Source organism: Panthera pardus, unplaced genomic scaffold, assembly GCF_024362965.1.
Source record: "Panthera pardus isolate Hobbes unplaced genomic scaffold, ASM2436296v1 HiC_scaffold_10, whole genome shotgun sequence".
NCBI classification, from domain to species: Eukaryota; Metazoa; Chordata; class Mammalia; order Carnivora; family Felidae; genus Panthera; species Panthera pardus.
Window position 1 is genome coordinate 58,966,150 of NW_026526655.1, and position 21,699 is coordinate 58,987,848.

The following is a 21,699-nucleotide window of genomic DNA, read 5'->3' on the forward strand; positions in this document are numbered from 1 at the left end:
GAGTATTTACTATGTGCCTGGAGCTGTGGTAGTAACTTTGCGTGTATTTTCTCATTTAATCCTCATGATCACCATATGTTGAATTGGAGTTACATCAATTTTACCAAAACAAAAATTAGAGATGTTAACTGTCCCAAAGTTTCACAGGTAGAAAGTGGCAGAGCCAGAACTCAAGCCCAGATCTTTTTGATGACAAAATCCATACTCCTTATTTTTTTACTTTTTTAATGTTTATTTATTATTTTAAAATGGAGATAGAATACGAGTGGAGGAGGGGCAGAGAGAGAGGGAAACACAGAATCTGAAGCAGGCTCCAGGCTCTGAGCTGTCAGCACAGAGCCTGATGTGGGGCTCGAACCCATGGGCCGTGAGATCATGACCTGAGCTGAAGTCGGATGCTTAACCGACTAAGCGCCCCCACAAAATCCATATTCTTAACTTTACTTCATTGTTGTGAGTCTGCTTTTATCACTTAGGAATTCATTTTGGACATTTTCCCATGCAAATGTACGTGCAGATAGGTCTTGTCTTCATGGATAAAAACTATTCTGTTATATTAATGTCCCATAATTTATTAGCAAACCTCCAGTTAATGGGTTTTTATGTTGTTCCTATTCTGTACCTCTCTTTTTGTGCTAGTATCACACTATTCTAATTACTGTAGCTTTATGGTTTACTACATAGTAAGGTAAGTCACATATTTTTCTCTCTAAATATTTTTTACGCTCAAACAGTTCATTCTTTTAGAATAATGATATATTCAATCTGTAACATTCTCCAGCATCCCTGTTATAATTTTAACTAGAATTATGTTAAACATTATAGTAGCTAGGAATTTTATCAGCATGTTGTTGATCAGTGTAGATGAATTTTGAGTGAGAGTCTGGCTGAAACAAGTTTTAAGTTAGTGTCTCTGGTCCTCAGGTCTGGAAGTCCATGGACCTAAAACATTTCCTTAATTGGCTATTTTGGGGGCATTTGAGTATTGCCAGAGTCAGTCATAACCATGGTTTTGGATCTGTGGATCATGAATCCCTTGTAAAAGCATTTGAAAGATTATGTGCTGTCATCCCTCAAAGGCACATAAATATAGGACTTTACATACAATTTCAGGGTGTTAGGGAAACGCTGAAATCTACTTATGGGTCACAGATTAATAATTCTTGCTGTGGAAACTGAAGAATACCAAAACAGAGAAATGTTGTATGTAGTCTTGGAAAGTCAATTATGTTATTGTGTGCAAAGAAAAATATTGTTGTGATACATGGATTGATAATCAGGTATTATACCCAAATAGTAGGAATACTAAATTTCCTTGATGACCTTGGACCGAGATGAAGACTTAGAATAACAACCTTGGGAATAACTAAGCTAAATAAGGAGCAATTAGAAAGACAATAAGGAAGATAAATAGGCAGTGTGATTGGACAGCACGTGAATTTTCGAGTCACTTAGACCTGAATTTGAATCTTAGTTCTGCCACTTACTATCTGTGGGAATATAGACAAGTCACACGTTCTCCCTGACCCTACATACATTACAACTGCTGTTAACAAAAATTATAAAATACATCAAAAAAATAGAGCATTTCTTAAGTCAAATATGAGACTAGTAGAAAGAAGAGTCAAAGCAGATGAGTGAGGAATTCAAGGTGAATTTGGATTTTCTTTGCAGTTAAAAGATCATTGTTTAGTAAAAACTAGTTCTTGTAGAATGTTAAGACTAGAAGCCTGAATTGAAATTTCACTAAGAAAGACACTATTGTTGGTAAAACTTAAGAAATTTGAAGAAAAGGACTAATGATGACTGGTATTTAATCTTTCAACAATCATAATAACAATGGCAACAGATCACATTTACTGAAATTTTAACTCTGTGCTAAGGACTGAAACACCTTATATGCATTATCTCACTTGATCTTCACAACAACCCCCAGGAGTAGATAGTGTCATCATCTATGATTTATTAATAAAATAATAGATCACAGAGCTGGTAAATGGTAGGTCTAGGGCTTATTTTCACATTTAAGCATTAAGCTCTTACCTCTCCAATTAGTGTATTCACATCACTACAATATAACCAAAAAGTTCAAATATCCAGGAATTTTTGCATAGCCTTCATTATGTATATAGGTTTTTGAAAGTGAGGACTTTGTTAAAGTTATCAAAACAAAAGTTATCCTCCCACATCTGAATTTCTACATAATGATGTTACTAAAGAAATTTTGAAATCCTAACGTAACTTCTGATGCCTCAAGCATTAAGGTGTTTTTATGTTTTGATTGTATTCCAAATTGTTAAAAGTAGGTTAAATGTGTATTATTTTCTCAGTTAGCCATAGTCAATTAACTAGAACCTTTTATTATTCTAATCATAATTATTAATATATGTGTTTATATAAAGCATAAAAATTTAGTTCATTAAGTATTATATACAAATAAGTCCAAATGTTTTCTTTAATCTGATTAGAGTTTTTTCAGATAAGGAACATAAAACACCTTTTAGTTTTTTGCTAAAATTAAAATTAATTTTTATGTAAGAAAAACAGCACATTACAACTATACCGTGTAATGGTCATTTATGTAAAATAATCTTATCTGAGTGACCTTTTTTATTTGTCTTAAGTAAACCGGCACCTTTTAATAATCTAAGGTATCTTTTCTTGGCTGTTAAATCTTCTATGGGGATAATATAGAGAGTACTAGTACAAAATAAAATATTTTAAATTTTAAAATTCAACTTGTCAAACATTTGGTTATAATCTATAATATATTTTTTGAAAGATTTGAAAGTGGGGGTGCCTGGGTGGCTCAGTTGGTTAAGCATCCGACTCTTGATTTTGGCTCAGGTCATGATTTCATGGTCATGAGATCGAGCCCCATGTCAAAAAAAAAAAAAAAAAAGTTTTGAATGTGGCTTTGATGAATATACTGTTTGAGAACTTTAATTATGAGTTAATTCTCTTTGACTAAAATTTGAGTGTTTCTAATTTGTAGTTTAATGTGTTGATGTGAGGGGGAAGATTCATGCCAGAAGATTTTTTGATAACATTTCTATGTCTGCAGTGATTATGTAGTTAATTTAAGATGAAAAAGAAATACTCAAATTCCTTCACTAGTGATGAGCATTTATTGAGGCCCTTTGGTTTTATAAAAGTGTTTACAGTTACAAAAGTATGTTATACTTTTTATATGATTAAAATTTAATTTCCTTCCTTATTTTTGGTCTGGCTTTCTTTTGTCTATTCTCTTTTCTTTCTTTAATTGAAAAAACTAATGGAACCAAATATAAGATGGTACCACTGTTTCCTCCTTTTGTATAATCTTGTTGCATGTCTCTACATAAGCTGTTCTGGCCACTCATCATAGTAACCAGCTGGGCCATTTCACCTGCTGGAGCCATTAAAGAGGACTCTCTCCCCCTAGATTAATCCCCTCCGACATTAGTTTTTTGCACTGACAACTGGAGCAGGCATTCAGAATTTGCAGGTGGCCAGTGTGACGCACATAATTGCCTACAATTTTAGGCAATGAATAAAAATGGTCTACATTACTTGTCAAAGGTTGTATATGCAGTGCCAAGTGAGATCTATGGGAAGCCTTTTAGGGTTTAAAGAACAGTTAATAGCAAGGCTGCACAGGGCTTTTTTAATCATAATGCATTTGTAATATAGCACTTTGATCTTCTCCTTGTAGGAAATGGTGTTACATTAGCCACTTTTAAACATTTATGAGTGAAATTCAGTTATAGAAGAGTAAAAGTGATTATTCTTAAGCAGAACATGTTAGATTTCATTAAAAGTTTTCAGCTTGCCCCTTCCTTGTTAAAATCTGTGGGAAGTCCTTTTCCTGGAGAGTTTCAAATCAGGATCTAAGGACATAGGGCTTTTTCCTTATTTTTCCTGTTGGTAACAGCAAGATTTGGAAGGAAGGTATACTAAATACTGAGGTAATTTATACAAGTGGATATTTATAGAAAAAGAACTGATTTATGGTAAATACATCGATGAGAACCCAAGAACTCTATTACTAATAATTGTGTGTTACAATAAAATTTTGAGAAATGCATATTTAAAACATATCCATAAATTATCTTTAACAACAACAACAAAAAACCAGATGACTCTCAAATGCACTTCTTCTGGAAGAGCTAAGTTTGACCTTTCAGACCCAAGAGCCTTTTATTAACACCTGCCTGTAAGAAGAACCTTGCCACACGCAGCTTTTAGATTCAGAACCACAAAACTGATGAGGAAAGACTTGAAGGGTTCAGTTTGTGTCACTTGCTGTTTGCCGTTTCCATTTCACAGATGATTAATCTTTCTGTGAAGAAAGGCTAGAGAAACAAAGCACATTGGGCTCTTCCTGCAGTTACTCCTTCTGAATGCACACTAGCTTGCTAACTAAAAGGCCTTTAGATTTCCAGCAGAGAGAGATGTTCTGAAAGTGAATGCAGCTGGTTGGAGGTCACCAGTGCAGGGCTCTTGCCATTGTGTAATGGAGGCTTTGGCAGGTTGGGTGGGGGGGCGGTGTTGGAGCGGGGACCGGAGAAGTGGGCAGGAAGAAGGTGTTGGCAAAAAATTAATTCAGAATTAGAAGGGTTTTGGTCAGTTGATTTAATATTTTGGAGGGTAGATCATCAATAATAGGCTCGATTTCGTCTATTTTGTTTGTTTTCCTTTTTAAGGAAAAAATTATAATTCAGTCTCTTCCTAGTATTCCTCCCTCCCTCCATTTCCTAATAGCATGTTTATCTTGCAAGTGGCATCACTAGGTGATGTTGAAATGTTATTAACTCTTATAATCTTTGGTGTATGTGAATTGTCTTGAAATTTCTAAGACTGTTACTAATCGTGCTAGTATTCCACATTTTATATATTCAAATGTTAATGCCACAACAATGTTTCATTGGTATTTGGATTTTTAATGAGGTATTGAAAACAAATGATCTGTGTGATTTAGTTCCCCTGTCATATAAAATTGACTTTTTATTTTGAGGATTTGAAAACTTTTAATTTTACTATTTAGTAACTAAATGTTTAGTATCCGCCCTGTAATTACTTTCTTCTCAATCTTGTATAGGATATAATGTGCAAAGTCAAATCCTGGGTTATAGATCAAAAGAAACCTGTTCGCTTCTATCATGATTGGAATGACAAAGAGGTAAGTTGTAAACATCTTGCCACCTCTTACTGCCTTGGCTTTGATTTCTTAGAGAATGAATTAGAGTTGTCATTATTTTATATTTTATTGTTATTAATATCTAGTTAAACTTTATTTCTGTCAATGATTGCTTATTCCCAGGCTTGTTATTATTTTCTTTTTCCCTACTTCTGATATTGCATAACAGCCAGTGTTTTACAAATAAGAATTATGAAAATGAAAATGGCTACTTGTTTAGAAAGAGTTTACTTTCAAGTTTTTCAGTGACTTACTCAATATTTGCTCAACGTTTTAAAAGGATTCTTTCTCTGTCTCCCACTTTAGATTGAAGTGTTGAATAAACACTTATTTCTGACTTCAAAACCAATGGTCTACTTGGTTAATCTTTCTGAAAAAGACTACATTAGAAAGAAAAACAAATGGTAAGTTTTTCCTCCTAGATATATTCAGACATCATATCTCTATCCGTACACACACACACACACACACACACACACACACACACACAAACTTACTGCTGTTAGATTTTAATATTTTTCTCCTTATTATTAAAAAGCTTAAAATGGATGAGAAAGCTTTGTTTGGTATTTACATTCTGAGATGAATCTCCTAATTGATCTACACTGAGAGAACTTAAGAAAAAACAACAATTAAATTAGGCAATATTGAATCATGCGTATTTACTTATTAAGTTTAAATTTAATAGACATTATTGTTTGTTTCCTTTGCCAAATGAGAATTTACATAGAACAATAATATTTTTTAAACTAGGAATTTCTAACTGTTGATATTACATGTGGCTTTAAAATATCCACTTGAGATTGTAGCTGGGCGTAAATTTTAAAATCCTGATTAAATGCTTTAAGAAAATTTTTTAAATGGAAACAACTGTGTGCAGCGGGCGGGGGTCGGGGGAAAGAGAGGAAGATCAGGTATCTGTTCCAAATACTTAAAGTGTAGAAAGGTAAAAACTATGCATTCATGTGTTGATTGCCATTTTGGACGTGTAACCCAAATGTGCAGGGTTTCCTTCATTCACAAATAACTTGAAAACATCCTATATTCATGTAACATGGGGCATGTACACATTCGGCACTGTGCTCACTTTGACTCGCCTCACTGGACCCTCAGTGCTTTGTACTATTAAGTCATACAAACAAATCAAAACTATCCAGAGCAGAATATCTGCGTTCTCCTAAAATATATTGTCGGTTTTTCCCTGTACTTCATTAAGTACTTAGATGCACATGGTTTCAATTTTCCATTAAAAATTCTCATTTCCATATGATATCAAAGAGTGAGAAGCTTTAAACTGAAAAATAAACATTCATAGACTGGAAGCCAAAACAATAATTAATGTCAGATGGTTAACTCCAATAAATGATTAGAATAAATTCTGTGAAATTACTGCAACTAAAAATGCCCTGTTGATATTACTTTAAGACATTTTGTGCTCCAGAAAGGAAACTGAATTTGTCTTCTTTATTGGTAGTGTTCTAGAAAGCATAAACTTCACATGAAAATTTAGTTCTACCTGGTCACTGCCCTCCAGTAGATAATTAACTTTAAAATAATCAGTTCTGTCTTGTTCCAAATTCTTATAAATTTGATGATTAATGTGTTAAAAATTGTTACCTTTGGGAAGGAATTTTAAAATTTATTACTTGACCTCAGTTAATAAATCTTATTGTAGTGTGAATGGCAAGGTTTCTTGAGGCTTCATGAAACAATACAGACATCAAAGTTTACATGAAAAGGGATGAGTCAGTTTCCTTGCCCAAAGGGGCTTCTCACACCTGTATTTGGATGATTACAGGTAGAACTCCCTGGCTCTAATTGTATAGTAAATACCATTTCCCAGACCCTAATGGTAGACAGACTGCTTGGGAGACGCCAGTCTGTGATTTAGCTGTCGCCAGACACCCCATGTTTTTTGTGAGACCAGTTGTGATGATGATATGGTTATAGTCAATTGAAAGCAAACTCTTGTCTAAATAGCAAATTTTAATTTATAAAAATGTAGAGGTATGGGTGATCCTATTTATAAAACCAAATTTTAGATTTTATATATAACTAATGATCTGGTTTGGGGTTGTGTGTATGTTTGGTGGGGAGCGGGGGATCAGATCTTGTGGAAGTTAGTGTAATTGTAGCTGAAAGATCAAAGACTGGGTAACTGAGTGATGTTCCAGAAGAGAATTTACCACATAGCCATTTTCTGTACAGTTTCTGCCGCCTGCTGTTCCTATTTTCCCTCAAGCTAGCCATTGACTACCCCCTGTGCATCCCTGCTCGTAAAAAATGATTGAGGAAGTATTTGTCATGTATTTATGAGTGGGAAACATTGTGTGATAGGGAATGGCATCTACTGGAGCCAGAAAGATTGCCATTTTCCTTTCATTCAGCCACTCTGCTACAGCTTTAAATCCTCTGTTTATGCAACATAGCCTTTGTATTAAAGTACAGAATAAATTTTTATTATGGAGGATATGAACTCTGGGTTTTCATCATTTCTAACACTGCAAGCAGATGTAAATAGTTAAGATACATTTTAACCACTAAATCCTTTTAATTTGTGTTAGCATCCCGTTTTGGGGGAGTGTTTATATCTAAGCTCCATTTGCATCAGTTGCTCCTTTAGCAAAAGAAAAAGTTTTGTTTCTTATGGTTATTGTGTAATGTTACTGTGGCAAATGAAGACTGGTGCAGGAATAAATATTTTTATGGGTCTTTAGATCTAGAAAACTATTTTAAATGATCAGGAAAGAGGAGGAGGAAGGATTTGTGATTTGGGCCATAAGAGGAAGACTGAAACTATATTTTAGTGGGTCACCATTTCAGACGTAATGAAGGTTTTAGTTCACTTTAAATTTAAATGGTAACATTGTTTCTCAATCCTAGAAAAGAAGAAAGCACTTTGAAAGATAAGTCTATTGTGTTTTTGAGTAGGTATATTGACCTTTTGAAAGATGTAAAAATTGGAATGGCTCCAGGCCTCTACTCACTGGTTTAAACAATGTTGAATTAGTCATTTTGTTGATTTATGATTAAGACCTAGCTCCTTGAAGAGAAGCTGACTTGGCAGCCGGGTTAGTTACAGTTGTGTTATGATCAGATAACAGTAATCAAGATGTTGTAAGGGGAATCCACAGAAACCTTTTTTATTATTACAAATTGCTGTTCTTTGAATGTAAAACTATGTAGAAGTTGTTGTTTTGGTGGGTGCCAGTGATTTTTGAACACTTGAGGATTTCATTTTTTAAACACAATCACTTGTAACTTACAACTAAGATTGTACTTTATGCAGTATTTTCATTTGAGATTGCCTACTGAGTTATGGTGTCAGGCAGGTACAGGACATCAGAACTGTCAAACCATTCCTTAATTAGGGGTTTACATTTCAATCTTTGCACCTTTGCTGCTCTGTAAGTAGTATATGCCATCCAGTTGTGAAATCAGTAGAGCAAACTAAATTTAGGTATCTTGTATACCTACATAGCTTCCAATTGTGTTTTATTTTTGTGTTCTATTATCTCTGTCTTTCTTAAAACTATTGGTAAAGGATCATTCCATTTTATTGCTTACTATACTACGTGTTCATATTCAACTGGAAAATATAGCAAAAATTTAAGAAATTCAAATTTCTGGTGTACATATGTGTGCATATAAACACATATATTTACATATGCCTTGGTGGGCTTGTGGTCACTAAACATTACCCTTTGACTAATACCGTATGAATCAATTAATCTGGGTGTTGAAATTGATTTGAGATAGGTAGACAAAATATATGCTGTCTTTTAGGCGATTGTGTCAAAAAGGGCAGTGTGTCAGTTTCACTAAATGAATTTTAAATAGAAAAAGGTTTTATTAATTCTTACTATTCTGTGACTCAGCCCCCTCATCCCAACTTTCTGTTTTTGTTTGTTTTCCACATAATTTGTATACAACAACTAAAAATAGTTTGGCGATACTATACATTGTGTACCTGATTAGGGGGAGAATAAATCCAACATTTTCTTATTTTCTTGAACTTTGTGTGAGAATTACAGGTACTGTATCAGCAACTATGCATGCAAAAGGAAGTATGTTCATTTTTTACATATAATTTTGTATGTCTGTATACCTATCTATGTATACATGGATACATATGTACGTAGATCTATAAATATAAAACTATTTCTGTAAAATTATTCTAAGAAGTCATCAGTTTCTAAGAAGATTATTTATTGAAGCTAGAAATTTATGCTACTGTGGAAAAATCACATTGTTACACATTTGATTTACTTGAAATAGATAAAATGGGAATAAGTATTCTGAAATAAATTAGTCATTTGAGTTTAAGAGCTTCTCAGGTAGATTTGAAATTAGGTTTAATTCACATAAAGTTTTCAGGAACATACCCTATTGTATAAAGCAAGACTCACATGTATGAGTTTTTTAATTGTTCTCATCATCCACTAGTCTGGCAAAGGAAAATTTTTAAATGTTCTCATCATCCATTAGTCTGGCAAAGGAAAAGCTCTGACATATCCATGCAACATTTTGGGGGGATTATAATTTCTATATTTTATCACTTGTGGTTCATATAGTTTTGGGGGGTTGTTACGTCTCCTTCATCTTGAAGTACCTAACACTGTGAAGCCTATGAGGATACTTTACTTATTCTGGGTAACTACTCGAAATCACAACGTAATGCTAGTAGGTTTATTTTAACATGTGAGGGGGTTTGGGGCTGAATTAAATTTTATGAGTGATAATTTGTAATGGTTTTCATAAATCAAATACTTTTTTTAATGATGATTCCTTTATGAGGACTAGTGCTTAATTTGCTCCTTTGACAGAGATGAAAGAGTGATAGGGCAGGTCAAGGGTATTCTGGATGTCTAAACTAAGCAAAAATTTTTTTAATACGGGATTGATCAAATTGGTGAATTTCTCTACAAAATATTCTTAATTTTACTTGTTATAAATGAATCTAAAAAATTGTCTTAAAGAACCCTTCTTCATTTTAGTCTTTTGTTTTTGCTACTAGATGATTCTCAACTATCTGCTTTTTTAATTTGTATTGTGATAAAGCTTTGAAACAGTATCATATGTTCTACAAATTGGGATTTCAAATAATTTCTGGTGAATGGATTTTGTGGAATTATTTCATAACTTCTTGATGCAGAATTTTGAGAGTTAAGAATATACTAAAAGCAAAACAAATTTTTAATTACAAGAGGTAGAACTCTAGAAGAAGTGGGAGGAAAAGGATCTTTGCCCATTCAATAATCTTTTTACTGGGGATGATCTTTAGCATTTGTACATACAGGTACATGTGATAATACTTGTGAATTTCTTTCTGGTTTTCATTAAAACGATTTTGGTTGCTCTTTCAGCAATTTCATATTCTTATCAAGTGATCTAAAGCGCTTTATCGTAACAAAACCAAATAACACCTCAAAGATGATTATAGAAGAAAGTACATCTTTTTATAGGAGTATAATGCTGTTGACCCACCATACTGTGCATTTTAAGAATTTGTCCTGGCTCATTTGCATTTTTTGCCCAACACTGTTTATAGACAATAATTTCTATTTGCAAAATGATTCAATGAATCTGAGAAAGTCATACTTTTGGGAGGGTCAATTTTTATTTTCATTAGCACCATCTGTTGACTTACTGATTTATGAGTGATATAACTTGTCAAATATGTCAGGGCATTTATCTTTTTTTAAAGTAGTTAAAGAATTTCACTGCATATAGTAGGAAAACATTTCACAAAATTGTTTCTAGCTACGAGAGACTAAAGCTCTTTTAAGAAAAAGTGTTCTCTTACCCGAGAGGAGGTCTGTAGAGGGATGGGTGAATTAGGTGACAGGGACTAAAGAGTGTACTTCTCACAATGAGCACTATGTAATGTATGGAATTGTTGAATCACTCTATTGTACAACTGAAACATAACACTGTACGTGAACTAGAAATAATTAATTTTTTTAAAAAAGGAACAAATAAAATGTTTTCCATACAAAGTAAAAACAAACAATTATTCTCTAGGATTCTCTCATATGAAATTAAAATATATATTCCCCTTACATACACACACATTCATAATCTCAGAAATGAAAGGCAAAGTTTGACTTATACAGTGTTTTTCAAATTACAAATGATTCATGTACACAAAACAACTCCCCTGCCTCTCTACCCCCACTTACTTTGGTGAATAATTCAAGGACTATTAAAAAAAATTTGTGCCCTGGTGCTTAAGGACCTCTAAATCAAATTTTGTTTCCAAAGCTGTGAGTTGTGATGAGCTACACTCATAAAATGGGAATTTTGACTAGTAGTAGTTGGTAAAGGTGGAGAAGTTTAAAGCCCAGAAATTTTAGGACTGTTGGGGGTAGGAGATAAAGAACAGGGCCTTGGGAAGGGTTTGGAATGGAACCTAAATGCTGTATATAGGATCTGCATCAGTTTTTCCTGGGAGAAGTCAATAGAGAAGGAAAGGAGAGGGTGCCCTTTTGGGCAGTTTCAGTGTTTTGTCTAATATCCTGCTTGTGTAGAATAGGAAAAGAGTATAATGTTCTCGGCCCTTCATTCCTGTACTCTCTCTTGTATTCCCCAGTCATAAGATCTACCTTTGGAGTTAGTGTTGTAGTTCAGCTACTACATTATGAGTTAAATAGACTAGACCAAAGTCCTGAGTACCATTAATAACATTGTGTCTGTAAAGAAGATAAATTCTAAGAAACTTGGAGCATATAGTCTATTTGTAAAGTAGGTAGTGTGTATTATGAGGTATTTTGGTATATTAAGAATACTGCAGGGGCGCCTGGGTGGCTCAGTCAGTTGAGCATCTGACTCTTGGTTTTGGCTGAGGTCATGATCTCACAGTTCACTGAATCAAACCCCAAGTCGAGCTCCGTGCTAAGAGTGCGGAGTCTGCTTGGGATTCTCTGTTTCTCTGCCCGTGTGCGATTGCTCACACGCGCTCTTTCTCTCAAAATAAACTAAAAAAAAAGGAAGAATACTGCTACTTTAGAATTTGAAATATTAGTGTTGTGGTCCTTATTTGCTGCTAACTTGCTCTTTTGACCACAAGCAAATTACTTAGTCTTTCATGTATTGAAGATAATTCATCAGAATGTTCACATAAAATATGTCTGTATAAACAATATTTCCCAAATTTAATTACCATAACTCAAATAGAATACAATCATAGAAAAAGGACTTGTGTAGTCTTCTAAATGTATCTTCTGAATATATTCCCTTGGCTTTTCTTTTCATGATATGGATAAAGGAATAAAATGTATCATATGTATGTTTATAGCTGTTAATTCCTTGCTTTGATAGAGTTGTCCTCCAAAACAAAATGAACGGTGGAGAACCATCTCTGTTGTGCAATAGCGATAAAACTCCCATGATATCACCACCATCTTCCATGACTCCACTCCCATCTCCTCAGATTGGGCCCTGTGACTTTACCATTGGCAGAGTAGAGGATTTTATTTCTTGGCTTCCATTAGATGAAATCATTGTTGAATTGTTACAATAGCATTTTTTTAAGGGCTTATTCTTTTTTTTAAGTTTATTAACTTATTTTTGAGAGAGACAGAGATGGGGGGGGGTCAGCAGAGAGAAAGAGAGGAGAGAGAGAATCCCAAGCAGGTTCTGTGCTGCCAGTGCAGAGCCCATTGGGGACTCAAACCCACAAAACCACGAGATAATGACATGAGCTGAAACCAAGAGTCAGACGCTTAACCAACTGAGCCACCCATGCCCCAGTGTTTATTATTTAAAAAGCCTTTCAGAACAATTCCATTGTGATCTCCTGTATCTCATTTTCTCTATTTTTGAATATATGTATGTGTGCGTGTTGGAGGTGAGGCAGTGAAAGTTAAAGAATTAAGATCATCTCTAAGATTCCCTTCCAGTGATAGAATTTTGTGATTTTGAGGCATTAGATTTAACAGATTCACAAAGAAAAGATGCCTATTCAAGTATCTAGAACCTTCTCAGCCCTCATGTATAGGTTTGTCATGGTAGGATTTTTCTAACTGTGGAACTATATACAGCATTTCTGAGGTTGCAAATACCCAATTTATGAGCAGCTTTCTGGCTGGGTTGGAGTTAAGACCTGGTCTTCTACTCTGTCCCTCTTTCATATCTCTTCCCCTTGAAAATAAGTCTTTTCTGGGTCTCACCATGTTCCCATCTTTCCTCATCGTGGGCAGCTATTACTTTGGCTAGAATTAAGGACAAAGTAGAAATAAGACCCCTTTGTAGAATTGGCGTATCTATATTTGAGGCTACTTGCATTACTCAGACTGTTGCGTCTCCTTATTCTAATGTGACCTAGAAAACATTTCTCCATCAAAACATTAGATTATGAAGTACTCTCAGAAGCCTACTTAATTCATAACATAGTAGAAATAGTGCAGTGTCGATGAGACATGTTTTGGTATCTGTGACCATTTGTACCTCCAGTTTTTAAATTCTCCTTAAAAATATGTTCCAAAATAAGGAACTTAGGAACTTTGAGTACACCCCTGTCTATAAAGTTCGGGGCTGTACATTGGTATCCATTCAGTCTTTTATTTATTTATTTTTTTTTAATTTTTTTTTTAACATTTATTTATTTTTGAGACAGAGAGAGACAGAGCATGAGCGGGGGAGGGACAGAGAGAGAGGGAGACACAGAATTGGAAGCAGGCTCCAGGCTCTGAGCCATCAGCCCAGAGCCTGACGCGGGGCTCAAACTCACGGACTGCGAGATCGTGACCTGAGCTGAAGTCAGATGCTCAACTGACTGAGCCACTCAGGCACCCCTCCATTCAGTCTTTTAAATGCTTTCATAAGAGAAATTAATTGGTGCACCTACATGGCTCAGTTGGTTAAGCATCTGACTCTTGATTTCAGCCCAGGTCATGATCTCAGGGTTCATGGGATCGAGTCCTGTGCCGGGCTCTGCACTGATAGCACGGAACCTGCTTGGGATTCTCTCCCCCTCTCTCTGCCCCTCCCTCGCTCATGTGTATTCTATGTCTCTCTCAAAATAAATACATTTTAAAAAGGGAGAAATTAATTTCATAAAAACTGATCATTAATATAAATTTCAAATTTATGTTTCTTATGAAGACTGTGAACTCATTGAGGAGGTGGTTACTATGTTTTCTTTTTCCTTTTATAAGCAGATAATCATTGAGCCCTTCTGTGTGTCATGTACCATTCTAGATGGTAAGCAGAAAAAGACTTTGCCCCCCTAAGTCTTATAGTCTAATGGGGTGATAAACAACCAGTGAACAGATATTTAATGTCAGGAGGTGATTAAAACAATGAATAAAAATAAAGCAGGGTAAGAGGGTGCCACTTTAGTTAGGGTAGTCAAGGAAGGCCTTTTTGAAGTAAGGGAGTGTGCCCTGAGAGAATCTGAGGAAAACTCAGTCCGGGGAGAGGGAATAGCAAAAGCAAAGGCATGCATGACAGAGCACTGAAAAAGTAAAATTTGAAAACAACTGCTTGAAAAGAACTTTGTAAATTCTTATTCAAATACATTGCAATTAGATTTTTTTAAACATATCCTAAATGTGTTGTAAGAGTGAATTCAGGGCTTTAAGAGTGACCATCATTTATTTTCTAGTTTGTGATAGTTAATTTCTCAAAATCCAGAAAGATTTTAGGGTTTTAAACAGCATTTAAAGTCATGTTTGTGAATATATAGATTTACTTTGAATTTCATCTTTCCTTTTTCATGCTTATCTAGTAACTTGCTAATCCACACTACTGTTCACAAAACACTTCTTTTGAAAGTCCCTCAATGTATGACCTCAAAGAAGCAGATTGAACTTTACTAAAAATAATAGTAACTTGGGGTGCCTGGCTGGCTCAGTTGGTAGAGCATGCAGCTCTTTTTTTTTATTTTTTATTTTTTTTTATTTTTGGGACAGAGAGAGACAGAGCATGAACGGGAGAGGGGCAGAGAGAGAGCGAGACACAGAATCGGAAACAGGCTCCAGGCTCTGAGCCATCAGCCCAGAGCCTGACGCGGGGCTCGAACTCACAGACCGCGAGATCATGACCTGGCTGACGTCGGACGCTTAACAGACTGCACCACCCAGGCGCCCCATAGAGCATGCAGCTCTTGATCTCAGGGTCATAAATTCAAGCCCCATGTTTGGGGGTAGAGATTACTCAAAAATAAAATCTTTTTTTTTTTTTTTAATTTTTTAAATTTATTTTTATTTATCTTTGAGATTGAGAGAGAGAGAGAGAGAGAGAGAGAGAGAGAGAGAGAGAAAGCACGCAAGCCAGGAAGGGGCAGAGAAAGGGAGACACAGAATCCAAAGCAGGCTCCAGATTCTCGGATGTAGGACTCGAACTCGCAGACCGTGATATCATGACCTGAGCTGAAGTCTCTAACCGACTGAGCCACCCAGGCGCCCCTCAAAAATAAAATCTTAAAAAAAAAATAAATAGCAACTTAACATTGGTCAAAACTTTACAGTGTTTTAATTTACATTAGTTCATTGGATCTACAGACAAATCCCAACCTGGCCCACACAACACTGTGCTATTTTGGCCTTGAATTGAATTTTCACTAAAATGAAACATTTCATCATAGGATTAAGAGATCCGCACTTTAGGTTAGGAATGGGTTAAGTTAGGAGCGCCTGCGTGACTCAGTCAGCTGGGTGTCTGACTCATGACCCAGGTCATGATCTCGTGATTTGTGAGTTCAAGCCTCACGTCAGGCTCTGTGCTGACAGAGCCTGCTTTGGATTCTGTGTCTCCCCTCTCTCTCTGCCCCTCCCCACTCATGCCCTGCATCTCTCTCCTTCAGATATAAATAAACATTAAAAACAAAACAAAACAAAACAAAAAAGGAATGGGTTAAGTTAGCTGAGAGGTAAATGAGATTAGTGTTTCCATTAATAAAGATATTAAGGTACCTTTTCAGTACTTGTAGTATTTGTCATTAAGATCAAGGAGTAGTTGTCAGTATTCCTGGATGAATATCAGCATTTTCCTTAGAAATTCTTTTAAAAAGAACTGTATAATCTGTGGAAAACATCTTTGGGTTTAGTCCATTTGATATTTAAAAGAAAAATATCTGTCTATTGGTAATCATTTTTTTGCTTTTTTCTTGTTTTAAATGATGTTTCAAAAGATTTTTCCCAAAGAGCATATCTGGATGTCTGAAATGTGAAGGTCACCAGTAGTTTTCATACATAATTTATATTTAAAATTGTTGCCTTTTAACTTGTGCCATTTTTCTTTTGTCTGGAGTTGATGTGTAAATGAAAAGGGAAGTGAAAGAATATCATGAATTAGAATAAAGACAAATTCCTATGCCTAAAATGTTGTATTAATTGTAGTCGTCATCAGGCCAGTACTTACTGAATCCCTAACTATATGCCAGTTACATTTAAGACTTCCCAAAACCTTATGAAATAGGTACCATTGTTATTTTAAGGAAGGCAAAACAAGTATAGAGAGATTGAGGAACTTGGCTTTGCATAGCCAGTCAGTGATGCCAAGATTCAAACCTAAGCAGTTTATCTCCAGAGCTCATGATCTTTACTATACTATGCCATGGTATCTCAGCTTTGGGCCATTGGTGGTGGGAAAGGTAGACCAGGCCTGAGCAATAGGTCATAAATGCTACATTTCCTATCACTGTAAATTTCATTTAGATAAGGTTTTGTTGGTCTTAAACAGTTAACACACTGAAATTTGAGACTAAAGATTCACTCACTATAACCTGATTAGAGAATGCCGACTGAAGGTAATGTAAAAATTGTTACCTAAACTGTATGTTTATTTTCTTGAACTTATCATTGAAAACCATATTCCAAACATGTAGCAATTTAATAGCCATTTATAGGGACAGTAAAGTGGTTAATATATTTTTACATAGAAAATAACATATTATCAATCATTTTTTAAGACAAGTACTTTTTTCTACCACTTGGTTGTTTTGTTTGTGTGTTTTTAGCCATATAGTGATGTATTTCCTTGCATTTTCAAGGAGTAAGGAATTTTGAGACCTTGGAGTAGGGAATTGTACATGTGTGTATCTCTTACTAGATGAAGTACAAATAGATAATTTGTATAATACTCTATTTAAATTCTGTATTTGTATATAGCAGTGTAATGGAAAGAACATTATATGTGTACGTATGTATACATACAACCAAGTCTTGGACAAAATAGTAACTACCATTTGTTGAGCATGTGTTATATGCTAGACTTTGGGGCACTAACATAATAGGTTCTCTTATTTGAATTAGTCCTCATAACAACCTTGGAATGCAAACATTTACCTATTTACTTTGAGAAGTATAAAGTGAGAAACCTTGTTAAACTTTTTAAAGACATCTTTTATCTCGAGCTCATGAGAAAACGTATGGAACATTTTATTGCATTTATAGCATACTTTTCATGGAACAAAAAATATAGGTTTGTGTTTTTTTTGTTTTTGTTTTTTTGGTTAGTTGTATTCTAGTGAAAATTGCACAGAAACCCATACCAGCTAGAAGATTGGAAATAAAGGAAATAAAAATAAATAAGTAAATTATATGGTCAATTAATCTATAACAAAGGAGGCAGGAATATACAATGGGTAAAAGATAGTCTTTTCAATAAATGGTTCTGGGAAAATAGCTACATGCAAAGGAATGAAACTAGACCACTTTCTTACACCATAAAACTCCTAGAAGAAAACAGACAGTAATTTCTTTAACATGGGCTGTAGAAACATTTTTCTAGCTGTCTCCTCAGGCAAAGGAAACAAGAGGAAAAATAAGCTATTGGGTCTACACCAAAATAAAAGGCTTTTTGCACAGCTAAGGAAACCATCAACAAAACAAAGGGACAACCTATGAATGGGAGGATATATTTGCAAATGATATATCTGATAAGGGGTTAATATTCAAAATATATAAAGAATTTATACAGCTCAATACAAAAAAAATCCAATTAAAAAATGGGCAGAGGACCTGAATAGACATTTTTCTAAAGAAGACATACACATGGCCAATAGATACATGGAAAGACGCTCAACATCATTAGTCAGGGAAATGCAAATCAAAACGACAATGAGATATCACCTCATGCGTATCAAATTGGCTAAAATCAAGAAGACAAGAAACAAATATTGACAAGGATGTAGAGAAAAAGGAACCTCATGCATTGTTGGTGGGAATGTAAATTGGTAGAGCCACTGTAGGGCTGGGTATTTTACCTGGGTATTTACCCAGGGAAAATGAAAACACTAACTTGAAAAGACATATACACCCCTATGTTTATTTGCAATAGCCACGACCTGGAAGCAACCCAAGTATTCATCCCTAGAGGAATGGATGAAGATGTGCATATATACACACATCTTGGAATGTTCCACATAATGGAATATTACATGGCCATAAAAAGAATGAAATCTTGCTATTTGCAACAACATGATAGATCTAGAGGGTATAGTGCTAAGTGAAATAAGTCAGAGAAAGACAAATGTCATTTCGCTCATGTGGAATTTTAAGAAACAAATGAACAAACAAAGCAAAAAAGCGACAAAAAAGACTCTTAAATACAGAGACACTGGTGGTTGCCTGGGGGGATATGGGTGGTGAGATGGGTGAAATAGGTAAAGGAGAATAAGAGTACACTTACCTTGATGAGCACTGAGAAATGTATAGAATTGTTGAAACATTATAACACCCAAAACTAATATAACACTGTATGTTAATTATACCTGAAATTTTTTTTAAAAAAGCAATTTTCCATTTTCTTTTATTTCTCCTACATATACATATTTTTGGTTTTTTAATATTGTAGTGTTCTAGCTTCTGAAATTTATAAGGGTATGGTCACGTACATTTTCCCTTCCTTTCACTGTATTTTTATTTACTCTCTCTTTCTCCCCACCAAAACAAAACAAAAAACAATGCTTCAGTATCCAGTTAAAAATTTGTTTAGGCATGTAACCAAACCTCATGTTTGGTGAGATTTTACTATTTTATGAATGCTCAAGACATTTATTTCTTTTCTTTCTTTTTTTAAAATTTATTTATTTTGAGAGAGAAAGCAAGCAAGGGAGGGACAGAGCAAGGGGGAGAGAGAGAATCCCAGCAGCCTCTGCACTATCACTGTGGAGCCTGATGCAGGGCTCAAACCCACAAACTGTGAGATCCTGACCTGAGCCAAAACCAGGAGTTGGAAGCTTAACTGACTGAGCCACTCAGGTGCCTCCTTTTTTTCCTTCCTTCTTTCCTTCCTTCCTTCCTTCCTTCCTTCCTTCCTTCCTTCCTTCCTTCCTTCCTTCCTTCCCTCCCTCCCTCCCTCCCTCCCTCCCTCCCTCCTTCCTTCCTCCCTCCCTTCCTCCCTCCCTCCCTCCCTCCTTCCTTCCTCCCTCCCTCCCTCCCTCCCTCCCTCCCTCCCTTCCCTCTCCCTCCCCCTCCCCCTCACTCACTCTCTCTTTCTTTCTTCGAGGGAGGGAGGGACAGAGAGAGAGGGAGAGGATCCCAAGCAGGCTTGACATGGGGCTCATTCTCACAACTGTGAGATCGTGACCTGAGCCAAAATCAAGAGTTGGACACTTAACTGAGCCACCCAGGTGCCCCAATTCTCAAAACTTTTAAATGAAACAGCAACACTTAGAAAATCCTGCTGTGGTTTTTTTTTGTTGTTGTTGTTAATCAAGACTTATCCCCATACCTTTCCAACTTTATCCAAATGGATTTTTCCCTAGTACTATCAGTAGGTACATTGTAACGCTTATTAAATAACTAACAAAATTGATGGTTTACAACATAGTTCATAGATGTAGATTTAAAAAAATCCACAAAAATGTTTTCTTTCTTTTTTTTTTTTTTTTGGAAGTGAAAGCAGAGTTTCTTGAAGATATATATATATATAGAGAGAGAGATACAGAGTGTCCAGGAGATTGAGAAAGGAAAAGAGAATGAGTCTCATCTTTGCATGGGGTGTGGGGTTTTTATTGGCAATTGTGGTCTGGTGCACGTGTCTTCTTAGGGATCCAGGAACTGGTCAGAACAAGAAGAGGGTCCAGGTGCCCTTCATAAGTCATTGATTCCTTGAAGTCATGTGTCTTGGCATCAAGGTGTTAGAAGTCAGTGGCCTGCCCAGTCACTCCTTAGACGTTATCTGTTGTGCTGGAGGACTCCAAAGATAACACTATTTCTTTGTCTCTCATAAGGAAGACATATGCGATTTGCATTACAAGGCATATGTAGAGTGGGGTGGGGAGATTTGGCCTGAAGTGAAGTTCTAGTATGTAGAAACATTCCACCGAAACTAATCTATACAATATCCAAGTAAGAATCAAAAAACCCCCACGAAAGTGGCTTAGTGTGGATTAGTTAAAATGGATTAGTTTGTGTGGAATGTTTCTAACATCAGTAGAATTTTATTTCAGGCCAAATCTGAGATAGAGACAGAAAAGAAAAAGAGACCGAGAGAGAGAATATGGACAATATTGACCATTTGTTTCCTTTCCTGTGTTCAGAGGTAAACATCTTGGTTGTCTAGGTTTCTGGAAATTAATCCTTTTAAAATCTTTCAAATGAAACTAGAATACATGGTTGAAGTCCTATCTGGTTAGTTTTCTGATTAAGTATAATTAAGTAATTATGTTTCTGTAATTATGCATTTCATGATTATGATGTATGATGGGACATTATTTTGTATCTGTTATTAAGTGAAGTTTGTATGGGTGGCCAAGTGTGTTTTTTAATGTGACTTGGTATTAGACATTTTGGATGTTTAGTTTAAAGACCATCAGATTAGATTGAGTTTCATAATCTTGGAAAACTGAAACAAAAGAAAAAGCAGTGCCTATTAAGCATCCTTAATGCCATAAGCAGAGGTAGGTATGTGAGTGTGGCTTAGCCAATAATAATGACTTTCTTACTATGTATCACTTACAGAATGTTTTTCTGTGGAACATTTAATACTTATACATTTGTTGTTTTATAGTTATGTGAATGCCCTATTGACATCAAGGGCTACTGATTGTTGTATTAGTAGTTCCTGACAAATAGAAATTATTTGATATGCTAAGCCATTTCTGACAGAAGATATAAAGTTTTGACAAACATGTATAGCACAGCAAGTGTCCAATTCTAAAGAGCAAAATAAATGCAAACCACCATTATGGTGAACACAAACAGCCTGAAAGCAAGTTATCAGTAAGCAAATAATTGTTGAACTGTTATGAATGGAATAGGATGTTGAAATAGGGCATGATTGGCTGATGTTACATATGTCCTTGATTACCTTCCTTGTGCTTTTATCCTAATAAGTGACATTCTTTGTATTCCCTTGGATGGCTAGACAGTCTGACACTGAAGAAGAATAAATATTGCATGTGGTACACATTAAGCTGTCATCCAAGACAGCATTTATAAAAAGTAACTGGAGAAATTCATAAGAAATTCTGCACTGCTACAGTTTCCTGGCTCCAGTCATAATTGTCAAAGTTCTTGACACATTCAGGTCTTCAGAAATGATTTAGGTTTACAATGGCTTGGTGTATG

At 35.3% G+C, this 21,699-nt stretch overlaps 1 protein-coding gene across 1 annotated transcript in view; it reads left to right on the top strand.

Annotated features, from left to right (window-relative positions):
• Positions 1-21,699, top strand: part of OLA1 (Obg like ATPase 1) — a 171,569-nt gene that overhangs the window by 120,998 nt on the left and 28,872 nt on the right. The window contains exons 6-7 of the mRNA XM_019459948.2: positions 5,081-5,161; positions 5,486-5,583. Coding sequence (XP_019315493.1) covers positions 5,081-5,161; positions 5,486-5,583 — 179 coding nt within the window. The remainder of the gene's footprint in view (positions 1-5,080; positions 5,162-5,485; positions 5,584-21,699) is intronic.